The 21,785-nt window shown below is 45.3% G+C and overlaps 1 protein-coding gene across 1 annotated transcript in view; it reads left to right on the top strand.

The window, feature by feature from the left end:
• LOC125631701 (disintegrin and metalloproteinase domain-containing protein 20-like) overlaps window positions 1-21,785 on the top strand; it is a 174,285-nt gene that overhangs the window by 14,876 nt on the left and 137,624 nt on the right. The window contains exons 5-7 of the mRNA XM_048838772.2: window positions 14,561-14,637; window positions 15,169-15,376; window positions 18,987-19,058. Coding sequence (XP_048694729.2) covers window positions 14,561-14,637; window positions 15,169-15,376; window positions 18,987-19,058 — 357 coding nt within the window. The remainder of the gene's footprint in view (window positions 1-14,560; window positions 14,638-15,168; window positions 15,377-18,986; window positions 19,059-21,785) is intronic.

Raw genomic sequence — 21,785 nt, 5'->3', positions numbered from 1 at the left:
GTTTGCCCTCCTATAGGATCTTGGAAATATCCTGAATATTCATCTGTGCTCAACCTTCCATGCCCAAATCTTATTTCCTCACATGGATAAATCTTAGGGTACACTTACATAAGAATATGCTAGACTACAGAGTATCAATAAGGCTAAGATTTTGTCATGGATATTTTTAATCAGTCATGGACAGGTCACGGGCAATAAAGAAAAATTTACAGAAGCCGTGACCTGTCCGTGACTTTGATCAAAAATATCTGTGACAAAGTGGGGATCTGTGAGTCCCCACACCGCCTGCAGAGGGGCAGCTGCACAGCGGCTAGGAGCTCCGGGGGACCCCACCAAGGGTTGGGAGTTGGAGCTCCAGGGTCCCCCACAGCCGACTGCTGGGAGCTGTGAGTCCTCCTGCTGCCTGCAACAGCTGGGGGCTGGGGGGTACCTCTGCTGCCTGTAAAGTAGTTCTAGAGACACTTGTGGTATCATCCCTTTACAAAAGCTATTTAAACTGGACCGGGAGATGTGGGGTACTCCCACAACCCGTGGAGGCCCGGAGCTGCAAGGTTCCCCTGCTGCCAGCAGCTCTGGGGGCCCCCACTGCCTGTGGTGGCCAGAAGCCTTGGGGTTCGCCCACAGCGGTCGGGAACTGCAGGGTTCCCCCACTGCCCACAGCTCCAGGGCCCTCCACTACCCATAGTGACTGAGAGCTTGGGGCCTAGCAGCCAGAAGCTTGAGGGTTCCCCCGATGGCTGGGAGCTTGGGGGATCCCCCGCTCCCACAGCTCTGGGGGCCCTCACTGCCTGCCACTGCTGGGAGCTTGGGGGTTCCCCCGCTGTCCACAACTGCTAGGAGCTCAGGGGCTCGCCCGCAGGGTGTACCCCCCTATGGCAGCTTGGAGCTTCAGGGTTTGCCAGAGGCAGCAGGTGTATCCCACAGCTCCTGGCCCCCGTGAGCAGCAGGGGACCCTGCAGCTCCTGAGCACCACAGGCTGAAGTCACGGAGGTCGCTGGAAGTCATGGATTTGGTGACTTCCATGACTAAATCATAGCATTATATATCCATAACTTATCCATACATATTAATGCTGATTATTTCATTCGTTGAACTGTTTCCTTTGGCCCAAACCATTTATTCCTTGTTCTTGTGGTGTACTTTGTGATTACAGGTATGTCCCAGAATTTTGGTAAACATTCAGTTCCACAAAGTCAAAAAGGGTAACTGGCAGGCCATTTATCTATGCCAAAGTTTACAAGTACTTATGCTAACTTGTTCTGGTTAATCATACAGGATACAGGCCTGCAGTGTTCCTTGCATTACAGCTAAATATAACGAAGTAATTGTGATGGTGCACCCCATAAAGTGGACCAGATGATATGTCTGGGGCGAGAAAGCAGAAGGAGACTCCGCTGGTTGGAAGGCATGAGATGCGATGTCCTGAGGTTGGGGGTTCCACGACCACCACTCCCAAGAGGAGAAGGCGGGTGGTGGTGGTCGGGGACTCTCTCCTCCGGGGGACTGAGTCATCTATCTGCCACCCTGACCGGGAAAACCGAGAAGTCTGCTGCTTGCCAGGGGCTAAGATTCGCGATGTGACGGAGAGACTGCCGAGACTCATCAAGCCCTCGGATCGCTACCCCTTCCTGCTTCTCCACGTGGGCACCAATGATACTGCCAAGAATGACCTTGAGCGGATCACTGCGGACTACGTGGCTCTGGGAAGAAGGATAAAGGAGTTGGAGGCGCAAGTGGTGTTCTCGTCCATCCTCCCCGTGGAAGGAAAAGGCCTGGGTAGGGACCGTCGAATCGTGGAAGTCAACGAATGGCTACGCAGGTGGTGTCGGAGAGAAGGCTTTGGATTCTTTGACCATGGGATGGTGTTCCATGAAGGAGGAGTGCTGGGCAGAGACGGGCTCCATCTTACGAAGAGAGGGAAGAGCATCTTTGCCAGCAGGCTGGCTAACCTAGTGAGGAGGGCTTTAAACTAGGTTCACCAGGGGAAGGAGACCAAAGCCCTGAGGTAAGTGGGAAAGCGGGATACCGGGAGGAAGCACAGGCAGGAATGTCTGTGAGGGGAGGGCTCCTGCCTCATACTGGGAATGAGGGGCGATCAACAGGTTATCTCAAGTGCTTATATACAAATGCACAAAGCCTTGGTAACAAGCAGGGAGAACTGGAGGTCCTGGTGATGTCAAGGAACTATGACGTGATTGGAATAACAGAGACTTGGTGGGATAACTCACATGACTGGAGTACTGTCATGGATGGTTATAAACTGTTCAGGAAGGACAGGCAGGGCAGAAAAGGTGGGGGAGTAGCACTGTATGTAAGGGAGCAGTATGACTGCTCAGAGCTCCGGTACGAAACTGTAGAAAAACCTGAGTGTCTCTGGATTAAGTTTAGAAGTGTGAGCAACAAGAGTGATGTAGTGGTGGGAGTCTGCTATAGACCACCGGACCAGGGGGATGAGGTGGATGAAGCTTTCTTACGGCAGCTCACGGAAGCTACTAGATCGCATGCCCTGATTCTCATGGGTGACTTTAATTTTCCTGATATCTGCTGGGAGAGCAATACAGCGGTGCATAGACAATCCAGGAAGTTTTTGGAAAGCGTAGGGGACAATTTCCTGGCGCAAGTGCTAGAGGAGCCAACTAGGGGGGGCGCTTTTCTTGACCTGCTGCTCACAAACCGGGTAGAATTAGTGGGGGAAGCAAAAGTGGATGGGAATCTGGGAGGCAGTGACCATGAGTTGGTTGAGTTCAGGATCCTGACGCAGGGAAGAAAGGTAAGCAGCAGGATACGGACCCTGGACTTCAGGAAAGCAGACTTTGACTCCCTCAGGGAACGGATGGCCAGGATCCCCTGGGGGACTAACTTGAAGGGGAAAGGAGTCCAGGAGAGCTGGCTGTATTTCAAGGAATCCCTGTTGAGGTTACAGGGACAAACCATCCCGATGAGTCGAAAGAATAGTAAATATGGCAGGCGACCAGCTTGGCTTAATGGTGAAATCCTAGCGGATCTTAAACATAAAAAAGAAGCTTACAAGAAGTGGAAGGTTGGACATATGACCAGGGAAGAGTATAAAAATATTGCTCGGGCATGTAGGAATGATATCAGGAGGGCCAAATCGCACCTGGAGCTGCAGCTAGCGAGAGATGTCAAGAGTAACAAGAAGGGTTTCTTCAGGTATGTTGGCAACAAGAAGAAAGCCAAGGAAAGTGTGGGCCCCTTACTGAATGAGGGAGGCAACCTAGTGACAGAGGATGTGGAGAAAGCTAATGTACTCAATGCTTTTTTTGCCTCTGTCTTCACTAACAAGGTCAGCTCCCAGACTGCTGCGCTGGGCATCACAAAATGGGGAAGAGATGGACAGCCCTCTGTGGAGATAGAGGTGGTTAGGGACTATTTAGAAAAGCTGGACGTGCACAAGTCCATGGGGCCGGACGAGTTGCATCCGAGAGTGCTGAAGGAATTGGCGCCTGTGATTGCAGAGCCATTGGCCATTATCTTTGAAAACTCGTGGTGAACGGGGGAAGTCCCGGATGACTGGAAAAAGGCTAATGTAGTGCCCATCTTTAAAAAAGGGAAGAAGGAGGATCCTGGGAACTACAGGCCAGTCAGCCTCACCTCAGTCCCTGGAAAAATCATGGAGCAGGTCCTCAAAGAATCAATCCTGAAGCACTTGCATGAGAGGAAAGTGATCAGGAACAGCCAGCATGGATTCACCAAGGGAAGGTCATGCCTGACTAATCTAATTGCCTTTTATGATGAGATTACTGGTTCTGTGGATGAAGGGAAAGCAGTGGATGTATTGTTTCTTGACTTTAGCAAAGCTTTTGACACGGTCTCCCACAGTATTCTTGTCAGCAAGTTAAGGAAATATGGGCTGGATGAATGCACTATAAGGTGGGTAGAAAGCTGGCTAGATTGTCGGGCTCAACGGGTAGTGATCAATGGCTCCATGTCTAGTTGGCAGCCGGTATCAAGTGGAGTGCCCCAGGGGTCGGTCCTGGGGCCGGTTTTGTTCAATATCTTCATAAATGATCTGGAGGATGGTGTGGATTGCACTCTCAGCAAATTTGCGGATGATACTAAACTGGGAGGAGTGGTAGATACGCTGGAGGGGAGGGCTAGGATACAGAAGGACCTAGACAAATTGGAGGATTGGGCCAAAAGAAATCTGATGAGGTTCAATAAGGATAAATGCAGGGTCCTGCACTTAGGATGGAAGAATCCAATGCACCGCTACAGACTAGGGACCGAATGGCTAGGCAGCAGTTCTGCGGAAAAGGACCTGGGGTGACAGTGGATGAGAAGCTGGATATGAGTCAGCAGTGTGCCCTTGTTGCCAAGAAGGCCAATGGCATTTTGGGATGTATAAGCAGGGGCATAGCGAGCAGATCGAGGGACGTGATTGTTCCCCTCTATTCGACATTGGTGAGGCCTCATCTGGAGTACTGTGTCCAGTTTTGGGCCCCACACTACAAGAAAGATGTGGATAAATTGGAGAGAGTCCAGCGAAGGGCAACAAATTGATTAGGGGTCTAGAACACATGACTTATGAGGAGAGGCTGAGGGAGCTGGGATTGTTTAGCCTGCAGAAGAGAAGAATGAGGGGGGATTTGATAGCTGCTTTCAACTACCTGAAAGTGGGTTCCAAAGAGGATGGCTCTAGACTGTTCTCAATGGTAGCAGATGACAGAACGAGGAGTAATGGTCTCAAGTTGCAGTGGAGGAGGTTTAGATTGGATATTAGGAAAAACTTTTTCACTAATAGGGTGGTGAAACACTGGAATGGGTTCCCTAGGGAGGTGGTAGAATCTCCTTCCTTAGAGGTTTTTAAGGTCAGGCTTGACAAAGCCCTGGCTGGGATGATTTAACTGGGAATTGGTCCTGCTTCGAGCAGGGGGTTGGACTAGATGACCTTCAGGGGTCCCTTCCAAGCCTGATATTCTATGATTTTATGATTCTATGATAAGGCTTTATGGAAATATGCTTATGAATGTATATATGACATAACTGGAATATGTTTTAGGCTGCATATGCCCTATAACATATCTCTGTAAAGGTTATGATCTACTGAATCTATTCATCCTATTTGCATGCATGTGTCATTGTTGTATTTGAAGCTATGAATATTGGCTGTGTACTTACTTGATTTCTAAGTAGCCTTAGTAAAGCATTTGGTTGGCTTCTTGAGAAAGGAATGTTCAAATTAAGTGCCCAATCAAGAAACACTTAAACGACAATGAATCTTGAAAGGCTCCAATCCACATAAGAAGTCTACTTGAGGACGTTCAACGTAGCATGTAAGCAATGGCTGCTGCCTGTAAAAACTGAGTCATGTATGGACATGTGACTTGCCCATGTGACTCCAAAACTCCATCTTGGAGCTGGACTTTGCATAGGAGAGAGGAGCGGAATCTCCACCCCCAAGAGAAAGTCTATGTAAACCCCTGGGAGATCCCTCCATTTTTTCTTGAGCTGGCTCAAGAGAGAGCCTCTCCACCCCCAAGGATACCTGAAAGAAACTGGAACAAAGGACAGTAACTACAGGGGATGTGAGTGATTGCTGGACCCACACTAGAAGGAGACTAGTCTGTAAAAGGAAGCTTACTGGGATTCCTGTGAGGGTGAGGTTTTTATCTGTATTCAGTTTTATCACTGTAGTAGACGTAGATTTGCATGTTCTATTTTATTTTGTTTGGTAATTCACTTTGTTCTCTCTGTTACTACTTGGAACCACTTAAATCCTACTTTTAATAAAATCACTTTTTACTTATTAATTAACCCAGAGTATGTATTAATGACGGGAGGGGCAAACAGCTGTGCATACTCTCTATCAGAGTTATAGAGGGCAAACAATTTATGAGTTTACCCTGTATACGCTTTATACAGGGTAAAATGGATTTATTTGAGGTTTAGACCCCATTGGGAGTTGGGCATCTGAGTGTTAAAGACAGCAACACTTCGTAAGCTACTTTCAGTTTAAGCCTACAGCTGTTAGGGGATGTGGTTCACACCTGGCTCTGGGTTTGCAGCAGGTGAGCAGATCTGTCTGAAACCAGGCAAGGCACTGAAGTCCCAAGCTGGCAGGGCAGGGAAAGCAGGGGCAGAAGTAGTGTTGGCACATCAGGTGGCAGCCCCCGGGGGGTTTATGTGATCCGACCTGTCACAGTAATGTCTACTGAAATTTTTCAGTACAAAAATAAGTCAAAATAATATAATCAATCAAATTAATAAAGAAAAACATCATATAATATAGCAAGCTAGCAGGCTAGCCCCGTAGACTACAAATTTGCCAAACTCCCATTGATTTCACAAGGAAAAAGTTTGTGCCTGAAGGAAGGAAATCAGAGATATTAAAAAACCACTCACTTTTAGCAGTTTGCAAGCCTCATTTTCTTTGGGTTATTGATAGTTTTTCCTTCTTTCATGTAAGCTTTGGTGCCCTTTAACTTCAACTGAGGGGAGTGAGCAGTGGAGGTGGCCATAATTGTTGCAAGCCATCATCTTAAATTCACCATTCCGGAGCCACTCAGAAGAGAGATCACAGTTGCCAGGCACACTAGAAAGATATGGTTGACATTCTTACCTCTCCCTTGCACATGCATTGTTGGTGGATGAGCATTGCAGACCATGGTGCCCCAGTAACCCTTAATTTCCTTTCCAATGCATACATAGTTAAGCTGACCCTTCTTGCGTCTCTAGGGAGGCTTTTTACATACCAATATAAATACTGTCAAATGTGGAGGGGACACAGCAAAGGAGGCAATGCACTTCAGTGGCTAATTCACCAGAGTGGAACTGAGGCCTGGGTTTAATTCCCAACTTTATCTCTGACCAGTTGTGTGGCACTGGGAAAGTCACTTTACATCTTGTCCCACCGATTTGTCTGTCTTGTCTATTTAGAATGTAAGCTTTTCGGGGCAGGGACTTTTCTTACTATGCGCTTGTCTATACTTGAAACACTGCAGTGGTACAACTGCAGTGCTGCACTTTGTTACTGTAGCACTTCAATGTAGTCACTAGCTACGCTGACGGGAGGGGTTCTCCCATCTGCATAGATAATCCACCTCCCCAAGAAGTGACAGCTAGGTTGATGGAAGAATCTGTCCATTGATCTAGCACTGTCTGCACCAGGGGCCAGGTTGGCTTACATGCTGCTCAGGGAGGTGGCTTTTTTTTTACAGCCCTGAGCAGCGTTGACCTAATTTTTTAGTGTAGACCAGGCCTATATATTTTCACAGTGCTGTTGTGTTTAATTTTGATGGAATAAATGTGCCCAGAAAGTCCAAGGTGTTACTGTGACACTGTCCCTGTACATTGTTTACAGGGCTTGATTTTTGGAAAAAATACAGAGACCTTGGCCTGCTGAGTGCCATAGCAAACACGCCATTAAAATTATTTCCACTTTTTATTAAAGATACAGAAAAAGAAGCAAAAAAAAAAGTTGAAGCATTTGAAATGTAAAGTATTAATTAAAGCTTTTGTGTTAACAATATCCCTTATTCCCTTTCCCTTTAGCTATAGAGCTTTTTTTAAAAGGACCCCCCCCATCCTGCCCCATCTGACAGTTTGTTCAATGGTATTAAAGATAGTGATATATGTCCTTTTTTGTCAGGGGAAAGAGAAACAGTTGAGATGGGATGGAGCTGCTGTTGTTTAAAATCTAATCCTGCTTCTTTTAAGACAAAAAATGAGAAACACACCCAAAGAGGAGAGAAAACAACAGCTAAGGTAGAAATGCAGCTTCTGTCTCTGGTGCTGACTCTTACTTGCACCCTCATTGCTGGAGAAACACGGGCACAGCACATATTCTTATCAGGCACTCCTATATCTGGCAGGAGGTTTAGGGCATTGTTTTTCACTACGTATCTGGTCTCAGGCTTACAACTTTGTTGCAGAATGCGATCTTGGCCAGCTAAGCCAGACTGTTGTTTGGGGGAAAAAAGGACAAAAGGAGAGAGATAAGAAAGAGAAGAAATGAGGTGGGGAAGGAAAAGGATACATGTTGGGGGAAGGGAGATGACAGTCTCACAGTCCAGGTGGTGGTCAGGATTAGCCACATTCAGTGGAGGTAGTGTTACTGAAGTCCAGCAAACAGGGAAAGATTAAGAATAAGCTCTCAAAACTGGATACTCTCATAAAAAACCAACCTTCCACACAAACTTCCTCGTGGCTGGACTTTACAAAAGCTAGACAAGCCATTTACAACACACACTTTGCTTCTCTACAAAAGAAAAAGGACACTAAACTATCTAAATTACTAAATTCCACAAGGGGCCACAACAGTGGTTCCCTTAACCCACCCAGCAATATTGTTAATCTATCCAACAATAGTCTTAGCCCAGCAGAAGAATCTGTCCTATCTTGGGGCCTCTCCTTCTGTCCCTCCACCCCCACGAACATGATACAGTTCTGTGGTGACCTAGAATCCTATTTTCGACGCCTCCGACTCAAGGAATATTTCCAACACACCTCTGAACAACATACTAACCCACAGAGACCTTCCTACCAAGACTACAAAAAGAAGGATTCTGGGTGGACTCCTCCTGAAGGTTGAAACAACAGACTGGACTTCTACACAGAGTGCTTCCACCGACTTGCACGGGCTGAAATTGTGGAAAAGCAGCATCACTTGCCCCATAACCTCAGCCATGCAGAACACAATGCCATCCACAGCCTCAGAAACAACTCTGACATCATAATCAAAAAGACTGACAAAGGAGGTGCTGTTGTCATCATGAATAAGTTGGAATATGAACAAGAGGCTGCTAGGCAGCTCTCCAACACCACTTTCTACAAGCCATGACCCTCTGATCCCACTGGGGGTTACCAAAAGAAACTACAGCATTTGCTCAAGAAACTCCCTGAAAAAGCACAAGAACAAATCCTCACAGACACACCCCTGGAACCCCGACCTGGGGTATTCTATCTGCTACCCAAGATCCATAAACCTGGAAATCCTGGACGCCCCATCATCTCAGGCATTGGCACCCTCACAGCAGGATTGTCTGGCTATGTAGACTCCCTCCTCAGGCCCTACGCTACCAGCACTCCCAGCTATCTTTGAGACACCACTGACTTCCTGAGGAAACTACAATCCATCGGTGATCTTCCTGAAAACACCATCCTCGCCACTATGGATGTAGAAGCCCTCTACACCAACATTCCACACAAAGATGGACTACAAGCCTTCAGGAACAGTATCCCCGATAATGTCATGGCAAACCTGGTGGCTGAACTTTGTGACTTTGTCCTCACCCATAACTATTTCACATTTGGGGACAATGTATACCTTCAAATCAGAGGCACTGCTATGGGTACCCGCATGGCCTCACAGTATGCCAACATTTTTATGGCTGACTTAGAACAACGCTTCCTCAGCTCTCGTCCCCTAATGCCCCTACTCTACTTGCGCTATATTGATGACATCTTCATCATCTGGACCCATGGAAAAGAAGCCCTTGAGGAATTCCACCATGACTTCAACAATTTCCATCCCACCATCAACCTCAGCCTGGACCAGACCACACAAGAGATCCACTTCCTGGACACTACGGTGCTAATAAGTGATGGTCACATAAACACCACCCTATACCGGAAACCTACTGACCGCTATGCCTACCTACATGCCTCCAGCTTTCATCCAGACCACACCACACGATCCATTGTCTACAGCCAAGCTCTACAATACAACCACATTTGCTCCAACCCCCCAGACAGAGACAAACACCTACAAGATCTCTATCAAGCATTCTTACAACTACAATACCCACCTGCTGAAGTGAAGAAACAGATTGACAGAGCCAGAAGAGTACCCAGAAGTCACCTACTACAGGTGACCTACTACGCATCATCAAGGATCTACAACCTATCCTGAAGGATGACCCATCACTCTCTCAGATCTTGGGAGACAGGCCAGTCCTTGCTTACAGACAGCCCCCCAACCTGAAGCAAATACTCACCAGCAACCACACACCACACAACAGAACTACTAACCCAGGAACCTATCCTTGCAACAAAGCCCGTTGCCAACTGTGTCCACATATCTATTCAGGGGACATCATCATAGGGCCTAATCACATCAGCCACACTATCAGAGGCTCGTTCACCTGCACATCTACCAATGTGATATATGCCATCATGTGCCAGCAATGCCCCTCTGCCATGTACATTGGTCAAACTGGATAATCTCTACGTAAAAGAATAAATGGACACAAATCAGATGTCAAGAATTATAACATTCAAAAACCAGTTGGAGAACACTTCAATCTCTCTGGTCACTCGATTACAGACCTAAAAGTGGAAATACAGCAACAAAAAAACTTCAAAAACAGACTCCAACGAGAGACTGCTGAATTGGAATTAATTTGCAAACTGGATACAATTAACTTAGGCTTGAATAGAGACTGGGAGTGGATGGGTCATTACACAAAGTAAAACTATTTCCCCATGTTTATCCCCCACCCCACCATTGTTCCTCACATGTTCCTGTCAACTGCTGGAAATGGCCCACCTTGATTATCACTACAAAAAGCTCCCCCCACCCCACTCTCCTGCTGGTAATAGCTCACCTTACCGGATCACTCTCCTTACAGTGTGTATGGTAACACCCATTGTTTCATGTTCTCTGTGTATATAAATCTCCCCACTGTATTTTCCACTGAATGCATCCGATGAAGTGAGCTCTAGCTCATGAAAGCTTATGCTCAAATAAATTTGTTAGTCTCTAAGGTGCCACAAGTACTCCTTTTCTTCTTTGTCTGTCATCCAGTTTGGTCAGGCTATCTCTCACGATGAGAATGGTGAATGTTGCACAGTGTTAGGGTGGATCCTGGGGCCCCAGGAGACTGTGGGGGTGGCAGCCACGGTGGCGAAGTTTGTTCCTCCCAGTCCGCCTGTCTTCCAGCCAGCAGATACATCTCCAAAATCATGATTTCTCCCCACAGTTTCTTTATGTTTAAGAATCCTAAAAGGGAGTGATAACCAGGATAGCCCATGCTTTCATTTTGTTCACTAATTAGGCTTAATTTGCGACACACCAGTTTAGGACCAGTTTAGTAGCCCCATGCTACTTTTGTTTACCAGACATGATTTCAGCAGAGTCCTTGAATGACATCAGTAGGCCTTTTTGTTTGGACTAATTTGGCCCTTTTGTTTCCCTTTTGTATCTTTCCCCATTAACATTTGTTACAGGTGATTGGAACATTTAAGCCTCTGCTGCTCTGGATTCCCCTAACAGTCCTAATAGGTGGCCAAGAGATGGTGCTTGCTAGGGTTTATGACAGAATGGTAGCAGAGATGGGATCTACATGTTAGTCTATGAAGTTTTTTTTTAAGACACTTTTGGTGGGGGATTATACTTTTGCTCTACACTGAAAGTCGGGAACAGGTCTGTTAGTTTGTCTCAGGTATAAGTTAATTAGCAAGCATGAATTATGAACACTTCATGAAAGAGCAGCTTCTGAGCATGTGTGCATTGCTGCAGATCAGAAGAAATCTAAGTTGGTGACCATGCTGTGCTCATGTCTTGAGGCAGGATTGGCACTGCCTCCAGACCATTAGGTCAGAAGGTCTGGAGGGCTCCCTTTTTCTTCTGCAAGGCAGGCAGTTGACCGAAGAGATGGTGCCAGAGACTGTTCCACTGATGATTCTGCAGATGTAGCAGAAAGGGCAAGAGGTCCAGAGCTGTGGAGGCTGGAGTGGAAATGAAAGTTCTTGGAGGAGAGATGGTTGGAGCTGGTGGCCAAGTATCAGAAAGAGCAGATTGAATTGGATCAACAGAAGCTTGTTGACCAGGTCAAACACTACTGGCTCAAAGAGAACGGAGTCAAGTCATGCCCCTGGGACCAAGGAAGAAGGATATACAACATGCCTAAACAGGGGCTAATAGGCAATCAGGTGGGCATAGAATGAATCCCATCACTCTGCCTTTAGCCTGAGTCAATATGGACACCAAAGGATGTTCTGGGACTCTGACTGTGGGAGCATGGGACGTTATTTCACTTGATGTGTTAATCTGTGTAATGATGTAATATGGTTAACTTCTGAAGGCTTAGGTGCAAGCTGTCAAGGCCAGAATCAGTGGCTGGGGCGTGAGATCTCTGTCTACCCTCACCTGGGAAACTAAGTCAAATGCTGAATGTGTCTGTGGCGCAGATTTCAGCTGGGAGCAGTGAGAAACTGGTACAGCTAAGAGATGCTCTGAACCAGACCTCCTCTGGGGGCAGGGAAGACTATGGCACAGCTGACAGATGCTGTGATTCAAAATTCCTCTGGAAAAGGCACAGACAAAAGGTGCAATGTGTCAAAACTCCCCTGGAACGAGTGAGGCTAAGAGTGGTAAAAAGAGCTGCCAAATTCATGATAGTCACTAAAAGGTGGGAAATGCTCCAGAGGGGTGTGAAACAATCACTGGGAGAGTGTAAATGAAAAGGAGGTGGAAAAGTTCCCCTTAATCTCTGGCTTCCAGTTATTTGGTCATGATGTAATTAAACTTGAGGGAGATGGAGGGAGAAAAACACGTAACCTCTTGCAGGAGGTGTGAAGATGGGGACTGGGCTTGGGGGAAAGTGAATAGATTCCACCTCGACCCAGCACCAGGACCACTCTTTTCACAGAAGGAGACCCAAGGATCTTGGGACCATCCCAACCAATCAGAAATACTGGGGTGACTAGCATACGGGGGCCTGCTAACTCTGCAGCTAGTTCCCCCTTCCCTGGGATAATGAGGGAGGGAATTTATATAATGTAGGTAGGAGCCTAACTATGATGTTTTCATGATGATTGGAACTGTTTAATGACTGAATGCATGTATTAGTTTGAATTAATAAGTAGTCACACAAGATGCACTGTCTGAAGGTGGGGTGCCAAAACATCCCTGGAGTACTGGTCAAGTAATCAAGCAAGAGTGCTTTCGATAAGGGAGAAATGTGATGGGGATTGGGAGTATGTCTGTACAATTTATGAATTCTGGTTCATCTTGGGAAGTTGTACTATGAAAATCTGCTGTGCCTATATGCATGTGGATCTATTATTGCTGACAGATCCTGTAGCAGGTACACATCAGGCAGAAATACAATAGGAGGATGCTTAGGACTCCATGATTCTATTCAGGAGCAAACCCTCTGAACAATGGGTGAGCTGCATTCTTAGCACATTGGTTTAGCTGACTCCCGTAAAGGGAAGAGGAAAAGAAAGAGCAGTGGAAAGTTACCCAAAAGACAGACTAAAGGAAGCCAGGATGGATTTAAAATAGCAAGCCACACAGAAACAGGGAGAGCCAGACAAGAAGGAGGCCTTGAGAGCAGGAGGGAGCAAAATCACCCAACATGTAGGAACCCTATGATGCAGGGGAGCCCTGCCTGCTTTTCTGAGCCCAGATGGCCCTACAAACTCTGGGCAACCCAAGAGACTGACTTAATCCCAAAGAATATCCTGGTGTGGTAAGGAAACTGAGACAGGTACACTGCATATAATGTTTACTGTTTTGTATGATCCATGCTCTCCTGTGCATCACGTACTTAAGTAGGTCTGTTGTGTCCAGGTATTACAATGGAGTCTGCACAATGGGGCCCTGATTATCCTTTTGTTATTTAGGCCCTCCTATAGTATAAATAAATAATTAATAGGAAACTTCATTCAGGCTTATGAGTATCCTTTTTAGTATCCCCCACATCTGACAGTCTGACTCTCCCTTTGAGGATCCACTCATTTATTAAGTAATTTGAAGGAGAAGATTGGTTAATTTTCTAAAGAAGTATCCCCTAATCTCTTATGAAGGCTCTGTTGGAAATGACTGGAATCAAATAGTACTTAACTTTTATGTAGTTGTCTTCTAAAGTGGAAAAATAATATTGTTGGTGGGCAGAAAGGGAACAGTCCCTTGTCTGGACATGGTGGTTCCTAGGAAGAAAATACACAGATAAGATTGCATTTTCACTTCAGTTTCTTGACAACACGCCTCTATTTTTCAGAAGCTTGTTACAGATGGTGTCATGTTTTCATATAAATCAGTAGTCTTTCCTAAACCTTTTGACGGAGCAGGTGAAGCAAAGTTACGGAGTTTGGGAGTTAAATTGAATCTGATTTATCCCTCTTCCTTCACCTTCCTTGGACATGATTCCTTTGGAAACATTCATGTCATTTCCAATAGGCCTCCTTTTCTGTTGCTATCAACAGCTCGTTGAAGATGTAATAAGGTAGCAGAAGCGTGAATAGTAAGGTATTAGGAATTCATTGTGTGAAAGATTTAATATTTGAGAACCTCTCTTTGAAGCTCACTCAGTTTCAGCTGCATTATCTCTGCACTGTTAACATGAGTGTAAAGCAACAAAACTTGGTTTTGACACCAAAGTCAGCAGATCTGAGTACACAGGAGAACAGATCTGCTGAGTGAAAAGGTAGCATTTATACAGTCATTTTTCATATTAGAACCGCATTTTGAAATCAGATACAAAAAAGTTAGCCATTGCATTGTCTATATTTAATTTAGTGTAACTAGAATTTGCTATTCTATTTGACTAAAATTAATGATAGAAAAGAAAAACATTTTTTTTGGACCATGCAGGACAATTGCTACTACTCTGGATATGTGGAGGATGTCCCAGAATCTGTTGCAGTTCTCAGCACCTGCTCTGGTCTCTGGTAATGTAAACTCCTCAGTCTGCTAGATTGCAAACATTATGAATTTTCTTCTTCTGAAATGGGAAAGTAGATACATAACAGAATAACTAGTTTAGTGCCCTTTTACTTTTTCCTAATGCAGATTTCATGCTAATGACCATGTTAAGGGTCATTTGCTGCCACTGCATAGGGCTCGAATCAGAAATTTATAATCTTATTTTTTATTCTATTTTATAGATTGTAAAACAGTATGTAGTGCAGTGATGACTGATCTGTGGCCATTTGGGGGCCTTCTGGCTTCTAATTGTGCCTCCCAAAGGTGGCAGTGTTACCAAGAACACTGATACTCAATTGTAAATTGGAAATGTTTTTCCCTCGATAGCACTTTCCTTTTAGAAGGGAAGGGAGGAAGTTTCTATTAAAGTTCTACAAAAACTGCATTATATATCAAAAATAATTCAGATGGAAAATTCTGGACCAGCTCTAATATTTTTATAGAATTTTTCAATTTTTCCAAATCTCTAAATCACACTTCAATTTTGCAATTCTCAGGGGACATTTGAAGATTTACGATTTAAACTATGAAATTGAACCTATTAAATCTTCCTCTGCATTTCAACACATTATTTATCGAATAGCAGCTGATGAAGACTCACCTGGTCGATGTGGAGTAACTGATGAAGATATCGAAGATCAAACAGCTAAAGGCAGAGACCATCAAATATCTAAGGTTCAGATGGAGAGACAGCTTGTAGTAGATGTAAGTGTTTTATATGGGTTCACATAAAGTAAATGGATATTATGTGCAGGGGTAGTCAATAGGCAGACCGAGGGCCAAATCCAGACTGCCAGGTGCTTTTGAATGGATGCCAAAATCTTTTTATTTATTATTATTGGATTTTTTATTATTTTCTCTGGAGTCTGGATCTTGACTGTAGCTTGACCAAGAAATCTGGACATTGATAAAAAAATAATTGACCACCCGCAGGTGGAACATACTAAGCTATTCATGTTAGGCCCATTTTTCAAACTCATTGTCGGAAGTGACCTCAGTTGTGCTGGAAATTCACTTTGTAGTCAGGAGAACAAATTAATTCTGTTCCTCCTGAGTTTATCCATCCATAAATCTGGTAGCTAAAAGTATTCCTATCTATTGATTGTGAAGTAAGTAGTTTGTCAGCCTCATGGAATCTATTCAACATGTGCCTAAATGCCCCAGTTGGTAGTCCCAGCTCTATTTCCCTTTGCTGATTTCTTTCAAGGAATTTTTTCAGGTCAGATAAAGTCCAGTATTCCACTTCCATCTGGCAAAAGAAGGATATCTCCTTCCCCCCATGTGGGGAAAGAGAGGGTACTGGGTCTACACTCGACTCTGTTAGGACCCAGACCCTCAAATATCCAGTAAAAAGTCTCTGGGAAAGACAGAAGGTTTGAAACCAAGGATAAGGTTGTGGTCTGTGGGACATGTGTTTAGACACTGGCTGAAAGAATTCCCTCTGGCATATGCAAGCTTTTGGGGTAAACCCCTTACTAATAGCTAAAATTCTCTGCTGTCCCTTTTGCTACCCACAACTAAGTCTCCTTCCCTGGAAGACCACAGTCTTGGTCTCAGTGGGGTACTGTGATGGGGTATGTGAACCCCACACTGGATAAGTAAGGATTAAGGAGCAGCTCTGGGCCCAGAAAGCCCTGTGAAGCCACCCTTGGTGGGCATGCTTACAGTGGAGGCTGAGCTCAAAAGGGTGCTGTTTAGCTCAGTCTGGGTGGATGGAGCAGGAAAGCAGCTGTGTGTTGCAGGCTACAGCCGAGAAGCCCCACGCACCTGGGCCCAGTCCTCAATGTCAAGCTGCCACAGGCCTTTTGATCGCGGAGATCAGCAACAATGAGCTGTGAGTGCGAGAGGAAGACCCTTTGGAGTATGGACAGAGAGAATTCCAGAAGGGACTCAGAGGCAAACCAGTGACACCAACAGAGGAACAGAATCCAGAGTAGGAAGTGGCCCAGGGAGGAGACATAGAAGCATCCATCCCATAGGCTGCACATTTTCAGATTACTGCTTAATTGGGATCTGAGTTGGAACCTGGTGAAGCAGAGAGGGCCTGGGTTCCTTTACTCCCAGCCATTGATGCTTGCTGCGGGGTGACATAACTCAGAGTACTGCCACCAGGGGATGTTGCTGGAATTGGACCCAAACCCACCCCCTCCTATATGTGGTGGAGAACATTGGCAACACCCAAGTCCTGTTAAAAGGACCACGGGAGCACTGATTGAATGACCTTGAAGAGGCCATGGATATAGGAAAGCTGCTGAAATGGATTTTGGAGAACTACCAACAGCAAGAACAAGACTGGGGCGATTGGGTAGACGCAGCCGTGGTGAAATAATTACCCTCACCCCACCACAAGATGGGATGGGACGCACTTTCCCTGTGACAGTCCACATCTTTCCTGAAGTGTGGCACCCAAAGCTGGACACAATACTCCAGTTGAGGCCTTATCAGCTTGGAGTAGAGTGGAAGAATTACTTCTAACATCTTGCTTACAATACTCCTGCTAATAAATCCCAGAATGATGTTTTCTTTTTTTGCAACAGTGTTACACTCATATTGACATTTAGCTTGTGATCCACTATGAACCCTGTGACATTCTATACCTTGGGGGAGCATCTTGTAACCCCCATATTCTTCATTTGTATATAATTGTGATATTGCATATAAAGCATGCCATGTGACCTGCTGAAAGTCATTTCTCTATCCATATACATATATCATTAATGCATATGGAGTTATGAGAATTGTGTTGTATGGTGGTCACCAAAACATGCTGTAAGTTGGGGAATCAGCCAGATAGTAGCTCCCCAGAGGCAACAGCAAGGAAAGTAATCAAAATCCGAGTGGGGTGTCAAACAACCCATCAACAACCACTGTCCAGCAGGGGAGCTACAATGCAATGACTCACCTGCATGGGCCCACACCAGGGGAATTGCTCAACTTTGCCTGGAGACTCAGCAATGCCCACCCAGACATGCCTGGATTTCTGTTTTCCAAGCACATGGACTGAGGGTATAAAACTGAACACAGTGGGTCCATGGTTGGCCTTTCTCCTGCACCTACCTATGCTGAAAGCAACAAGGACACTCCGAAGACTCCAACTGAGGGGACTGACCCAGATTTCAAGGTGAAATCTGTGTACTATGGACTGAAATATCCAGTGGGGTGAGAAAAACTGCTTAATCTAGATGTTGCCCAGTCTAATAGGGTTGAGAGTTTAGACTGCGTGCTTAGATTTTATTTTATTTTGGTAACTAACTCTGACTTTTTGCCTATCACTTAAAATCTATCTTTTGTAGTCAATACATTTGTTTTAGTGTTTATCTTTACCAGTGACTTTGTATGAAGTGTGTGGGAAATCTGCTTAGGTTTTGCAAAGGCTGGTGTATATCCACTTTGCATGGAAGAAGTAGTGAACCAATTAATAAATCTGTGTTGCTCATCTTGACCAGTGCAAGACGGTATATTCCTGAGGTACAGTGCTGGGAGCTGTGGGGCGGAATTGGGCTGGTGCCTTTCTCTGTGTGATTCATGAGTGGCTCTGGGAGTATTCATACAATCTAGCTGGATGTTGGGCTCCACATGCGGTTGTGCTGAGTGATAACAGCACCTGGAGGGGTTTGCTGCTGATCACTAGCAAGACATTGTGAGAGACAGCCCAGGCTGGAGAGAGTTCAGGGAGCACAGCGGTCCCATGGTCCCAGGCTGCACCCTGGAGATCCTGTCACAACTTCCAGGTCCCTTCTGTAGTATTCCTTTCTAGGCACTTATTTCCCATTTTGTATGTGTACAACTGATGGTGCTTTCCTAAATGGAGTACTTTGCATTTGTCCTTATTGAATTTCATGCTGTTTCCTGCAGACCATTTCTCCAGATCATTCTGAATTTTAATCCTAGCCTCGAAAGAACTTGCAACCCATTGCAGCTTGGTATCGTCCACAAATTTTATAAGTGTACTCTCTATGCCATTATCTAAACTGTGAATCACTGATAACTACTCTCTGAAAATGGTTTTCCCACCAGTTATGCAGTATCTTATAGTAGCTCCATTTAGGTTGCATTTCCCTAGTTTGTTTAAGAGAAGGCCATGTGAAGCAGTATCAAAAGCCTTACTAAAGTCAAGCTATACAACATCTACCACTTCCCCCATCCTAAAGGCTTGTTATCCTGTCAAAGAATTATAATACTGTAAGATTTTCCCCTTGGGAGAGTGACATAATACAGGAGAGTACGATTCAGGGTTGTATTTCTATGATTCTACATGCATTTAAACGCCTCAATTTACTCTACATAACCATGCTTTATGTGTCTTTACTTCCAGAAAAGTGAACTAAACACTTTGTACACATCTACCAGATATTTAGAGTGTTATTTTGTTGCAGACAAAGCAAAGGTAAGTATTCAAATGATAGTGTTTTGTTCTAATTCTAATGTCAGACTTACAAACTATTTTAGTAGTGATCCTTCTGCTCTTAAATCTCCCAGTAATATATATATATATATATAAACACTGAAGTTTGATGTATAGATTAGGATGTGAATTATTCTCCTTAGTCATTGGTTAGAAATATAGATATGCCCTTTAGTTGATGAAAGTTGGGCATTGTAAAATGAGCAGGTCCAAATGACTTGCGTCAAACAGTTTTAAGAGAGCTGGCTGATGAATTTGCTGAAACACTGATGCTGATTTTCAATAAGTCTGAGAACACTGGGGAAGTTCCAGAAGAATGGAAGAAATTTATGTTGTGCCAATACTATAAAGGGTAAGTGGGATGATCCAGTTAATTATAGGTAAGGCTTTGATTTAGTGACGGAGGTCACAGAAGTCACAAATTTGTGACTTCCAGTGACCTCCATGACTTCACGCTTCGGTGGTCAGGAGCTGCAGGGTCCCCCAACACCTGCAGAGGCTGGGAGCTGCAGCATTCCTCGCCGCCAGTGGAGGCCGGGAGTGCAGGGTTCCCCGCCACCTACAGGGGCAAGGACCTTCAAGGTACCCCTGCCACCTCTGGTGGCCCCCGGAACTCCAAGTCGCGAGGGGAAACCCCAGAGCTCCCAGTTTCCGGGGACAGTGGGAGAACCCCCAAGCTCCCTGCCGCCGCCATGGCCAGGCGGAGGGGCACCCCCCAGCTCCCAGCTGCCCCACTTCAGGCAGTGTGGAGACCAACAGATCTCCATTTTGTTACAGATATTTTTCGTAAAAGTCACAGACAGGTCACAGCTTCTGTGATTTTTTCTTTTTTGCCCATGACCTGTCCGTGACTTTTACTAAAAATATCTGAGAAAATCTCATCTTTAATTATAGGCCTGTCAGACTGACATCGATCCCGGGGAACATAGTGGACTGACTGATACAGGACTAGATTAATAAAGAGTTAGAGGAGAGTAATATAATTAATGCCAATTAACATAGGTTTATGGAGAATAGATTCTGTTAAACTAAGCTGTTCTCTTTTTTCATGAGATAAGTTGGGCTGATAAAGTAAGTGTTCATGAAATAGACTTATTTAAGGCACTTGTCTTGATACTGCACAACATTTCAGTTAAAAAACTAGAACGATATAAACTTAACATGGCACACATTAAAAAGATTAAAAGTTGGCTAAATGGTTTGTTCTCAAAATATCAGGGTGTAGCCGTGTTAGTCTGTATCCACAAAAACAAGAAGGGGTCTGGTGGCACCTTAAAGACTAACAGATTTATTTGGGCCTAAGTTTTCGTGGGTAAAAAAAACCTCTTCAGATGCATTTTTACCCACGAAAGCTTATGCCCAAATAAATCTGTTAGTCTTTAAGGTGCCACCAGACCCCTTCTTGTTTTTGTGGATACAGACTAACACGGCTACACCCTGATATTTTGAGAACAAACCATTTAGCCAACTAACAGATTTATTTGGGCCTAAGTTTTCGTGGGTAAAAAAAACCTCTTCAGATGCATTTTTACCCACGAAAGCTTATGCCCAAATAAATCTGTTAGTCTTTAAGGTGCCACCGGACTCCTTGTAGTTCTTAAAATGTAATTGTAACTGGAAATCATTATTGAGTGGGTGTGTTTATAGTGGGGTCCTGCAGGGATCAGTTCTTGTCCCTATGCTATTTAACATTCTTCTTTGAGTGCTTGTTCATGTCTATTCCATTGTAGGTGTGTGTGCTTGCCATATGCACCGGTGCTGGAAGTTTTTCCCTCAGTGGTATCTGTAGGGGACCGGCTCTGGCACCCTCCGGAATGGCGTGTGTATGCCGAGGCATAAGGGACACTGCCAGCTCCACCCACTCTCAGTTCCTTGTTACTGCCATTGTCAGTGCTGGAATGTCTACTTGCCTTGGCAAACTTACTCCCCTCAACTGCTCATTGTGAACTTTGCTGTATATAGTTGTTGAAAAGTTGAGAGTTTTTAGTTCCCTTAGTGTAGTTTAGTGTTAGTTTGTAGTCCCCTGTTGGAACTTAGCCTTGAGATATGGCATGCCCCGGTCCTTGGGCTTCAAACCCTGTGACTTGCAGAAAACCTATGCCAGTCAGTGACCCCCACAGTATTTGTTTGAAGTGCTTAGGGGAAACCCAAGTTAGCAACAAGTATTGTATTTGTAAAAGCTTTAAACCTTGGACCAAAAAGGAGTGGGACATTATGGAGTTGGCACTTACACCGGCACCAGAGCCATCCAGATCAGACTGTGCTCCTAGCCCCATGGTCTCTGTGTGGAGCACGCCACCGGCGACAACTTTGGACCGGTGTTGATTCCCCTCCCTAGTACCAGCTAGAAAGCAAAGAAAGGCCAGGAGGGGACATTCTCCTGTGTTCCGTAAAGGGAAGGAGAGGGCCGGAAGAGAGCACAGACCTGTGAGGGGCAGCTCTTCACCTCCGGATGGAGGTCGGTCCCCAGCTCCTGCTAAGTGAACTAGCCCACTCCAGGACTTGCCCACCACCCCGGGAAGCAGCAGAGCATTTGGCATCTGGCAGTGTCGTCCACACCGGAGGCCTTTCAGGTCTCAAAGGACGTTCTGTCCCTACCAGTGTCACCCATGCTGGCCACAGAAGTTTCCCGTTCCAGGGGAAAACCTGCTTGGGACCCTTCCAACGGTCCCCATCAGTGCAGCACTGCTCCTCACTAGAGGGAGTGTC

This window comes from Caretta caretta, chromosome 1 (genome assembly GCF_965140235.1).
Source record: "Caretta caretta isolate rCarCar2 chromosome 1, rCarCar1.hap1, whole genome shotgun sequence".
Taxonomy (NCBI): domain Eukaryota; kingdom Metazoa; phylum Chordata; order Testudines; family Cheloniidae; genus Caretta; species Caretta caretta.
Note: the sequence above shows the minus strand (reverse complement) of the source record. Positions and strands in the feature narration are given on the sequence as shown.